A 12,408-nucleotide genomic window follows, 5' to 3' on the forward strand; every position below is an offset into this window, starting at 1 on the left:
TCACGATGTTAATGGCGTCATAATTGATTCCGCAAATATCACTTCCTTATAAGTGGTTGCGGTCGATGCGTAGACAATAATATAGTTTTGAACTCCGTCTAAAAGTATTTAAGATTGACATCGAGATCCCAGATCGCAGCCAAGGGCATGTAAGGCCTACCATGTATGTGGTGTATTGCGTGTATGAAGTGCGTAGTACGTGTTTTTGGGAGACTGCGGAAAATTCGTGTTGCGTCATCTATTAAAGTGGAACTATCGTACTACTGTGGTGAATTGATACTGAAAAGAAGTTGGCGGTGTTTTTATGAAAAATAATTTGAACTGAAATATGTTCTTAAAATACACGTCTAGTTCTATGCACTTGTTTTGGGGGTGCAAAGACAATTGTCTTTTTTTAAATAACAAAAAGGCTGTTTATTGCCTCGCCCTGTATCAATGGAAGTTATATACCCAGTACCTTTGGTGGTTGAACTTTGCAGATTAGAGCCATTTTGTACTGAAGAGCTTCAAAAGCACTAAAAGGGGACATGTTGATAAACTTAACGCCGTGTGGTCTAATAAGCATCGGTCCGATTGTAATTATTACATAATGTAGATCTATTTAATTGACCGCGCGTATTACCCACCCAAAATCTGGTCACCACATTATTTTTTTCTTTTTGATACTAGAAGATTCTTATCTGATTCAATTCACCACCGAATAGTAGGGTATAAACTCTGATATTTCAGGGTGGCAATTCAATAGGCCAGGACACAATTTATAGAAGTTAACTTCAATAAAACTCCATAATGCCAATTACAAAGGAGATTAAATGTTGTTTGTATACACTTAAAATAATTTTTATACTTTCAACAATCAATACAATAATGGCTAGGCCTAGTTAGGCCTTATCTAGCTATTCATTTGTCATCATTTGAAGAGTTACATGTAAGGTGCAGGTTGGAAAAGAGGTCCATTGGAATAGCCTAAACGTGTACAATAAATTACAAGTATATTGGCAATAGTAGGGCTCCATACAAATAACCGATATTTTGGATTATTTAATAATGTATCTTCCTATTGCTAGAGTCACGTTTATCTAACTTTATCTACAAAGAAATCGATATTGCATGCCAACACACGAGAATAACGCTTTCCGCCAATTGTGACGTCACATGGTTTATTGGGGTCAGGGGTCGTTGCTACGAGCGCTATTTCTGTACTTTCCCTTCGCTCTGCTCTGTGGCCATGTGTGTGCTGCACATTTGATCGTTTCTGTCAACAGCTTCGGGTAACGGGGATTTAAATCGAAAATGTCAGGTAAGTGATCCCTCTTATAAGTTTGAGTAAAACTTTCAAAACTGTGCAGAATTGTTACATTAAATTACCTACGTCGACAGCAGACTAACATCACCCGCTAATTAATAGATGATAATTTGACAGGTGATCCGCTAATTGAGAGTAATGTATATGTCTTGGACACTGCGATGATTCTATCACGCAGCCACTAGAAGATTGTATTACATATAATTTGGATAAATTACTTCAGAAGGAAATCTTGACAAAAGTTGGCGAAAGTATAGATTAATTTTTTTTTCTTGCTAGCCAATACACGAGTTTACGAGTATTGGCTTATTACCTGAATGTAATTGAAGCAGACGACAGTTGGGTTCAATGGAAAGCTTTTGTTCGTTTATCACGGTGGGCCGAGTTATTCAGATAATCGCTTTAGCCGATTATATCCGTCTGATTGTATTAAATAAATTTGACACTGTTTAAACTTATTTGAGGTAGGTATAGAATGTAAACGGATCCAAATAACTGTCTGTTTCTATAATCACATAGGACTGGTAATATTATACTGGTAAAGCTGATCAAATAAAACCTATCTACCACTGTCAATAGATACAGTTGATACATAGTCACTTAATTTGTCAGTATAAATCGTCTGGTCGTATAGCCTGATAAATCAACAAGGCCTTTATTAAAATCACACTAATTGACTCATTAAAGATATATGATGATATCATTGAAATCCTTGATACTACATGCCATTTGTTAAACAGTTTACATTTCACTGATAAAGAATGATACCACTGGTCAGTGTCAGTAACATAAAATCTTTATGTATTTTGAAATCTATTCGATGATAAAACACATGTAAATCTATAGCTTTGGTTTGATCAGTTTTACCACTTAATTATTAAAACTGAGTTCAACCATTTATAAAAAGTTTACTTTCACACCTATATTGCATTTTAACAAGCTATTAATAGACCTATCAAGAAGTTACCATGTGAATTCTTGTGTGTGATAATTAATAACCTGGTATATTTCTTTTCAAAAAAAAATCAATCATACAACCACTAAATTAACTTCTAAAACCAAAATTGCTGATGGATGAAATTGGACAGCCAGATTATTTCAAACTGAACAGTAAGACCTTGGTATGTAAAAATATGAATTTCCATTTAACCTTCAGCAAAGTGGCAGATTTGTCCCTTCAATATTTGTTTCCCTATTATCCAGGTCGTTATCACTGGGAAATGCATTTGAGCTCAAAATTACAAAAAACTTAAAAGATTTTAATAAGATGACCAAGTGATTTTAAACATTGTAATATATATAATGAAATGTTTAAAATTCCCAAAAAGAACTGGGGGAGAATTGAAATATGAATATCTTAGATTTATCATCAATCAAAATAGTTCATTTAGGGTACTTGCTTTTGACCTGTGGTATAAAATGGTGTATTGAGAATTTATCAGTCGCGGACATAAAACATGTTGATATACAATAAGGTGAGTGATGATTAAAGTCTATTTATCAAGGTAAGATCAATATAATATTCCATAGTTGTGAACAACACCACAATACCACCATATATTGGACAAACATTCCACCTTGAATGATAAGGGATTTATGGTAATGTCATTATTAAATCTAATTAATTATATCGGTGAAAAGATTTTCAGGACTTTATAAATTTGATTAAATTGACACCAAATGAAAACTTTTATGTGCCTGTCAAATGAAGGGGTAGTTTTAATCAGAGCTAGCCGACTTACATTGTGTGTATGGTGTTAATGTACCAAAGGTGTTGGTACTAATCCGCAAGGCTGTATTGTCTGGCCATATAGAGAGTTCAGAAGTGGGCTTTTGTGGATGTCAGAAATTGTTTTAGACAATTTCAAAGGCAAACTTGACTTACTTCCACCTGTGAAATATTTTTATAAGCTTTGGCTTCTGGTTATGTTGTGAGAGCATCTCCAACAGTTCTGTTTACATCAATGAAACCATCTTTATCGAAAGTATATATTTTAAAGCTCTTCGGGTAACTATTGGAACATTTTTTTTAATTGCTTTCAAGCTTCATGTGTTGTTCTGCCTTTACATAGTAAAAGCGTTCTGCTTCTACATAGTAAAAGCATTTCTCACAATTCAATTCCATTGAATAAGAATAATCATGTTTTGTTAATTTTTTTTCTCATTTTCAAAGATCAAAACTATTTGGGGGAGAACTTCCAAAAGTGTTCTGTGATTGTTATATTATAAATAGGAGTGACCTGCATGTATATCTTTAGAATAGTGTAATTGCATACATGTAGTGCACATGTCCTTCCAGCCCTACAGATATAACGATAAGTTATTTTGCTCTTATTACCTTCGGTAAACATGAGAGTTTGTGACAGTGTCAAAGTTCACAATACATTATAAACTTAAACACCTACCGGTAGTAATGTGCTATTATCATCTTGTAAATATTCATAATATTATTTATAATATACCAGGTATATAAGGTTTTTGACTATAACTTAGTGATAAGCTCTTTTCATTATCAATATAAATTGTGTGTCACTCTACTGATCAAAGGCTTTTGTATTCCCATGTGGTCTCCAGTTTATGTTAAACATTTAAAATTATGATGAAACTTATATCTGATACTTCTTAAAGTACTGGGGAAGTTTATTGAAATGAACATTTAAATGATAGACCACAAAATGGCTCTTCTATAACTTGTTTTTAACTTAAATATCAATTTCTATGTCTACTGAAAAGTCTGAGTAGAAAACCATATACAAACTGATCACATGCACCACACTGCACTTTCACTAAGTGTAAATTTTAGATCTTATAACAGTATGCTGTACATTTCTGGATAGATGACTTTCTACACTCACATCTGACTACAACCCTGCAGGTTAAGAGCATACAAAATGCACCTGCTATTCAAATCCAATATCTTATATATAATTATCTTTGAACAGGTACACTTTGATATTTTATTTTTTTTCAAAGTAACTTTTTGAATTGTTTTTGAGTAGAGTCCCTGTAGCTGTGATGTTTTTTTTTCTGGCAAAAATATCAATGTGGATGTACCTAAGTCTATTAATTAAATCATATTTGTAGTCTCAGCTTACATGTTTTAAACTCATGGAATGGGAACTAAGTTTGACCAGCAGTTAGCCAGGGTTTATCAGTACCTTGTTGGGTTTAGTTGTCAAACCAAAGAAGACTATATCCAGTGGCTTGTTGTCTTTGGCGGTAGGCAGTGTCTTTTGTCAGGTACATGTAGGGTCGAATTACAGGTCTTGTCTTCTAGAGAAATTTGGCTATATTTTCCAAATCTCATATGAATATTTTTCGAATTAAAGGAAATACACAAATATATCTCCAAATTATTTTGAGGAAGCAAAAATGTACTAATTTCTAAATTTAAAAGGTTCAGGACCCTGAAGTTCTGTTTTTGCATATTACAGAGTTATCTGCCCTTACAGGTAGAAATTGATTGTCCCATTATGTGTTTGCAAGCGTAATGTCATACTTTTGAGAGAATAAGATGTGAATTTCACTTACAGAATAACGACATGGATACCTTCCCATAAGGAAAACCTGTGGCAATACATGTATGCAAAGAAATTATTTAGGATAAAAATCATGATCACTGCAGGTATTAAGGTAACACTATTGATCTATAATGGTTCCTCAACATATTATCTTTATACTGCTCCCAATGGAGGCCTTTGCTTCCAGCATTTTAATGAGGTCATAAGGTATGAAACATCATATAACCATTGTGACATCACAATAAGACTTCCTTACCCAGGCGCTTGCACAATAAACATGTACTATGCACAAGAGGTCTACTGATAGTCTGGTAGACTAAGTGTTGGTGTCATCCAGACTATAAAGCTTTGATTGAAACATTTGTTAGATGTTCTGGTAGTGTTGTCCTGACTAAAGCTTGGACTTGGAGTGAAACATTTGTTAGAATTCTGGTAGTGTTGTCCAGACTAAAGCTTCGAGTGAAACATATGTTAGATTTCCTGGTAGTTTCGTCCAGACTAAAGCTTCAAGTGAAACATTTGTTAGATTTCCTGGTAGTTTCATCCAGACTAAAACTTCCACTGAAACATTTGTTAGATGTTCTGGTTGTGTTGTCCTGACTAAAGCTTCCAGTGAAACATTTGTTAGATGTTCTGATTGTGTTGTCCTGACTAAAACTTCCACTGAAACATTTGTTAGATGTTCTGGTAGTGTTGTCCTGACTAAAGCTTCCAGTGAAACATTTGTTAGATAGTCTGGTTGTGTTGTCCTGACTAAAACTTCCACTGAAACATTTATTAGATGTTCTGGTAGTCTCGTCCAGACTAAAACTTCCACTGAAACATTTGTTAGATGTTCTGGTAGTGTTGTCCTGACTAAAGCTTCCAGTGAAACATTTGTTAGATGTTCTGGTAGTGTTGTCCTGACTAAAGCTTGGAGTGAAACATTTGTTAGATGTTCTGGTAGTGTTGTCCTGACTAAAGCTTGGAGTGAAACATTTGTTAGATGTTCTGGTAGTGTTGTCCTGACTAAAGCTTTGAGTGAAACATTTGTTAGATGTTCTGGTAGTGTTGTCCTGACTAAAGCTTCAAGTGAAATATTTGTTAGATGTTCTGGTAGTGTTGTCCAGACTAAAACTTTCAGGAAAACATTTGTTAGATGTTCTGGTAGTGTTGTCTTGGCTAAAGCTTTGAGTGAAACATTTGTTAGATGTTCTGGTAGTGTTGTCCTGACTAAAGCTTCAAGTGAAATATTTGTTAGATGTTCTGGTAGTGTTGTCCAGACTAAAGCTTCAAGTGAAACATATGTTAGATTTCCTGGTAGTTTCGTCCAGACTAAAGCTTCAAATGAAACATTTGTTAGATTTCCTGGTAGTTTCGTCCAGACTAAAACTTCCACTGAAACATTTGTTAGATGTTCTGGTAGTGTTGTCCTGACTAAAGCTTCCAGTGAAACATTTGTTAGATGTTCTGGTAGTGTTGTCCTGACTAAAGCTTCCAGTGAAACATTTGTTAGATTTCCTGGTAGTTTCGTCCAGACTAAAACTTCCACTGAAACATTTGTTAGATGTTCTGGTAGTGTTGTCCTGACTAAAACCTTCAGTGAAACATTTGTTAGATGTTCTGGTAGTGTTGTCCTGACTAAAGCTTCCAGTGAAACATTTGTTAGATTTCCTGGTAGTTTCGTCCAGACTAAAACTTCCACTGAAACATTTGTTAGATGTTATGGTAGTGTTGTCCTGACTAAAACTTCCAGTGAAACATTTGTTAGATGTTATGGTAGTGTTGTCCTGACTAAAGCTTCCAGTGAAACATTTGTTAGATGTTCTGGTAGTGTTGTCCTGACTAAAGCTTTCAGTGAAACATTTGTTAGATGTTCTGGTAGTGTTGTCCTGACTAAAGCTTTCAGTGAAACATTTGTTAGATGTTCTGGTAGTGTTGTCTTGGCTAAAGCTTTGAGTGAAACATTTGTTAGATGTTATAGTAGTGTTGTCCTGACTAAGGCTTTCAGTGAAACATTTGTTAGATGTCCTGGTAGTGTTGTCCTGACTAAAGCTTTCAGTGAAACATTTGTTAGATGTTCTGGTAGTGTTGTCCTGACTAAAGCTTTCAGTGAAACATTTGTTAGATGTTCTGGTAGTGTTGTCCTGACTAAAGCTTCCAGTGAAACATTTGTTAGATGTTCTGGTAGTGTTGTCCTGACTAAAGCTTCAAGTGAAACATTTGTTAGATGTTCTGGTAGTGTTGTCCTGACTAAAGCTTTCAGTGAAACATATGTTAGATTTCCTGGTAGTTTCGTCCAGACTAAAACTTCCACTGAAACATTTGTTAGATGTTCTGGTAGTGTTGTCCTGACTTAGAAGCTCTGAGTGAAACATTTGTTAGATGTTCTGGTAGTGTTGTCCAGACTAAAGCTTCCAGTGAAACATTTGTTAGATTTCCTGGTAGTTTCGTCCAGACTAAAACTTCCACTGAAACATTTGTTAGATGTTATGGTAGTGTTGTCCTGACTAAAACTTCCAGTGAAACATTTGTTAGATGTTATGGTAGTGTTGTCCTGACTAAAACTTTCAGTAAAACATTTGTTAGATGTTCTGGTAGTGTTGTCCTGACTAAAGCTTCCAGTGAAACATTTGTTAGATGTTCTGGTAGTGTTGTCCAGACTTAAAAGCTCTGAGTGAAACATTTGTTAGATGTTCTGGTAGTGTTGTCCTGACTAAAGCTTCGAGTGAAACATTTGTTAGATGTTCTGGTAGTGTTGTCCTGACTAAAGCTTCCAGTGAAACATTTGTTAGATGTTCTGGTAGTGTTGTCCAGACTAAAGCTTCCAGTGAAACATTTGTTAGATGTTCTGGTAGTGTTGTCCAGACTAAAGCTTCCAGTGAAACATTTGTTAGATGTTCTGGTAGTGCTGTCCTGACTAAAGCTTCCAGTGAAACATTTGTTAGATGTTCTGGTAGTGTTGTCCTGACTAAAGCTTCCAGTGAAACATTTGTTAGATGTTCTGGTAGTGTTGTCCTGACTAAAGCTTTGAGTGAAACATTTGTTAGATGTTATAGTAGTGTTGTCCTGACTAAGGCTTTCAGTGAAACATTTGTTAGATGTCCTGGTAGTGTTGTCCTGACTAAAGCTTCCAGTGAAACATTTGTTAGATGTTCTGGTAGTGTTGTCCTGACTAAAGCTTCCAGTGAAACATTTGTTAGATGTTCTGGTAGTGTTGTCCTGACTAAAGCTTTGAGTGAAACATTTGTTAGATGTTCTGGTAGTGTTGTCCTGACTAAAGCTTCCAGTGAAACATTTGTTAGATGTTCTGGTAGTGTTGTCCTGACTTAAAAGCTCTGAGTGAAACATTTGTTAGATGTTCTGGTAGTGTTGTCTTGGCTAAAGCTTTGAGTGAAACATTTGTTAGATGTTCTGGTAGTGTTGTCTTGGCTAAAGCTTCTAGTGAAACATTTGTTAGAATTCTGGCACTACCAGATGATATTGGTACTCATTTATTGATCCCAAACAGACAATTACATTAATTATTCAGTTGGACAGAGAAATTGGTAGATCAGCACCAACTTCATACCTAGATCTTCACGTCTTTTCTCTTGTTCATATTTTTATACTTTGATGTAAAGATAGATTTACTCTAATTGCTCCTAATCGTAGAGTACATTCACGACTCTTTACCACGGTATTAACTCCCCAGTATTCTGATGTATAACATATAGGTAGACAAATTTGTTAGAATGCCTTCTCAAGCATTGTAATGACTATGGTTAGTGGCCAGACATTTAAGCTGCTTTGAGGAAAGAATACTTAATTTATTGATTGTAAACTCTTAAGATCCCAGTGTTGACCAGTGTGGTTACTGCTTAGATGATTGTTGGTTGAATCAAGATGTGTTCTCAATTATACTGCATGCACATTACTTGTTTAATAGGTGAAATGAGACGTCTGAACAATCAAAGCCGTATGCCATTTTAGGATGGAACAAGGTACAGGATGATATGTATTGACTGATGTAATTCAAACATGTCTTTCTTTCTAACAGCAGAATTTTCCCAAGGAGACCACCAATATTTTGAAGGTCAAGGTAAAACTTCTCTATCAATGACCCAATTATTGTTTGAATTACCTAACCTTTGACCTAAATATGATTACCATAATCTATGTATAACATCTAGTTACATTATGTATTTGAACAAGAATTACACTGAACTTCAAAGCTCAGGTCAGTATTATTAAAAAAAAAATTCCTTTTCAAAATTAAAAGGAATTTTTGAAATATTGTAGAATTTTAGAACTACAAATTTTCTTCTCCAGTAAAAAATATTGTAGGTATAATTGTTCTACTCACGATCCTACCTATTTTGCATATGTCATTAATTGTTCTAACTATGAAAATGACTTCCTAATTAAATCCTTGAAATAATTCCCATGTGATATGGTGTGGAGTTGTCTTCCTTTTACGTTTCAAAAAAGCAGAATTGTTTCCCCTGGTTGTGTGATGATATTACTTTATGTGTTGATTTGCATCCTTTTAACAAATATAAATTAGATATTGTTTCATTGACTGATTGCATTGTTACTAAACAGAATGAAGAGTTATTTCCCTTTGTTCAATTAGTATGATAATTAAAGTGTGAAGTACTGTGATAATTTGCCACCCCAAAGTGTAATTATAATAGTGTAAAGTAAAACAATATATTATTGATCAAATAATTGTCTTCTTTGGTACAAGTGTTGTAAAGCATGTTGTCCATCACCATTAATTGTTGATCTATAAGTAGAGAAAAGTTACAAACTGACACAGTGTACAAGTGGGTTAGTATGGTAACTATTATCTACACTGATAACATTAACCTAAATACACTAATTGTGATCTGATTGTCACACAGTTATGTGTGTCTACAACATGTTATAATCTATACCACTGGATTATAGTGGTGTAACAGTCCGGGTATAATACCTCCATTTACACCTGTGTAATTCTGTAGGACTTTATTACAGGTATAAGTGTATTACAGGTAATACCAACAGGTATAAGTGTATTACAGGTAATACCAGAGGAGTTCCTTTAATACCTAAAATGTGACATATACATGTACTTGATTAGGAATGCTATACTGTGGTATTTCATCAATCACAGTTGAGTTCAAAGGCTTCCTAAACACCAAAGCTTCCATATATCCTAAAATACCAAGATCTCTGTCATAAAGTACCCTGGCAAGGCATCCTAACATACCAAAGGTTTCTGTTCTAAAGCACCAAAGACTTCTGTCCTAAAGCACCAAAGACTTCCGTCCTAAAGCACCAAAGATTTCTATTCTGAAGAACCCAAGGCTTTCGTCCTAAAATACTATAAAGACTTCTTTCCACATGTTACACTGATTGATTAAGTGTGAACAAAATTAATAAAAAAAAGCTTATAATTAAGATATTGGTCATTTCACAAAACCTGTGTATAGTAACCATGTATGATAACTAAACTTTCAGCAAAAAGCAACAACACCATGCATGTGCATGTACATCTAAATATGGTCCTCAATGTTGCTGCCAAAAACTGATCCAATATGTCTGGACAAATTTTTCTATCGACAGACAGACAGACACAATGATTTCAGTATCCATCCCGCTAACTTCGTTAAGGGAGGTATAATGAGTGTAGTATAGATAATTAATTAGGACATAGTACATAAATGATTAATGACTTTGAGATAGAGAGCACTGAGCAAGTGTTACAGAACTTTGATGTTCACTTCTGTCGAGTGCTTAAAAGCAGGTATTCATTTCTATAATATATACACATGGATGTACATGTAAGTATGTATGTAACACTGACCCAGTACTATACGTGTACTTATATAAAGATCTGTGATGCGATACTTTACTCACTTCAATTACTAAATTAGATGGAATAATTAATTGTCAGTTCTCAAAATATTACAGAAATATAAGAATCTTTCAATGAAAGCTACAACTATAATGAAAATTGATCCTTTAAAATTAGATGTATTTTACTCAGATCTGTCGCAAAAAATTGACCAAAGTTCAAATTGAAATGTCTGTGTATACGTACCTGGTAGATAAAAAAGCATGTTCATAACAGTGAACAACAAGTACAGACTTCTTAAAACTTGCCTCTAACCTTGCTAATATCTCTAATTAATTTTATCAGTTGGATCTTAGATCCTGATACTATCATGTTGTATAAATGAAGATGTATTTACTTCTGCAAAATTTAAATCAACCAAATCAATATCAAACATTTTACTATATGAATATTAAAATATCAGTCTACCATGGCCACATTAACAGTCATTACCATTAGACGGCTATTACAGAAATTCTAATGAATATTTCATAATATATTCAGTCAGTGTACATATGGATTTTGGAATTTTTAAAAGTATAGTACTGATTCCATCTACATATTAAAATGTATCATTTTCATAAGCCAATATAACCCTTTTGTAATACAACTGCTAATATGTATTTTCAAATTTGGCATTGTAATGCAATTGGTGATTATCAGGATTATATATTTCGCCATCATGCTAATTTTGTATTTTATTCACCAGATAATAACTCCTGCAGTTCTGTAATCCATGTACATGCTGTTCAGAACTAATTGAATGCTGTCGCCCAGCAGTACATAACAATTAATATTAGGGTATTGTTATATCAGCATGTAAAATGAAATTATTAAACTGCAAACTTTTCCATTAAGGTATTGATTAACAGGTGGTTCTGGCTGTATAAAACTCTTTATCAATTCACTTTACACAATACCATGTACATTTATTATGAGATTCTAATTCAAAGCAGTTATTTATATATTGTACAATGGCACATTGTTAGATTTGCTTCAAATTGATTATTTTGTTATACAACGTAATAATAATTCTTGTTCATTCCTGTCAAATGGCTTTATACTATAAATCAATTTTATTTTGTGTACGATTAACTTTCACGAATTTCATGATCTAAGTAAATTCGTGAAAGTTTATCTCCACGAATTACCATCTTCGTCATATTTTATTGATAGAAATTTCCATATGATTTTTCAATCTGTGAATGTTGATCTTTGCAAATTAACTTGTTGAAATGAAAATTTAATAGCTGTGAAAGACAAGTTGGTTTACATTATTCAGGACTGACAAAAATGATATGTACACTTTTACACATGTACATATTATATACCCTAATACTATATACCTGTACACTCTTATACATGTACACTCTTATACATGTACACTCTTACAGTATATAAGGTTTTTGACTATAACTTAGTGATAAGCTCTTTTCATTATCAATATGAATTGTGTGTCACTCTCCTGATCAAAGGCTTTTGTATTCCCATGTGGTCTCCAGTTGAAACTTATATCTGATACTTCTTAAAGTACTGGAGAAGTTTATTGAAATGAACATTTAAATGATAGACCACAAAATGGCTCTTCTATAACTTGTTTTTAACTTAAATATCAATTTCTATGTCTACTGAAAAGTCTGAGTAGAAAACCATATACAAACTGATCACATGCACCACACTGCACTTTCACTAAGTGTAAATTTTAGATCTTATAACAGTATGCTGTACATTTCTGGATAGAT

The 12,408-nt window shown here is 33.8% G+C and overlaps 2 protein-coding genes across 4 annotated transcripts in view; one reads left to right on the top strand and one right to left on the bottom strand.

Annotated features, from left to right (window-relative positions):
- Positions 1-12,408, bottom strand: part of LOC138335712 (uncharacterized) — a 68,226-nt gene that overhangs the window by 8,523 nt on the left and 47,295 nt on the right. The gene's annotated exons all lie outside the window — the stretch shown is intronic.
- LOC138334684 (sperm microtubule associated protein 2-like) overlaps positions 1,163-12,408 on the top strand; it is a 53,117-nt gene continuing 41,871 nt past the window's right edge. For 2 of the 3 annotated variants that reach the window (XM_069283346.1, XM_069283350.1), the window contains exon 1: positions 1,279-1,300. In XM_069283346.1, the coding sequence (XP_069139447.1) occupies positions 1,294-1,300 (7 nt within the window). In that variant the 5' untranslated portion in view covers positions 1,279-1,293. Of the gene's footprint in view, positions 1,301-12,408 lie in introns of all 3 variants that reach the window. The other variant, XM_069283349.1, reaches the window with a different exon arrangement.

The sequence above is a fragment of the Argopecten irradians genome, chromosome 11 (assembly GCF_041381155.1).
Source record: "Argopecten irradians isolate NY chromosome 11, Ai_NY, whole genome shotgun sequence".
NCBI lineage: Eukaryota > Metazoa > Mollusca > Bivalvia > Pectinida > Pectinidae > Argopecten > Argopecten irradians.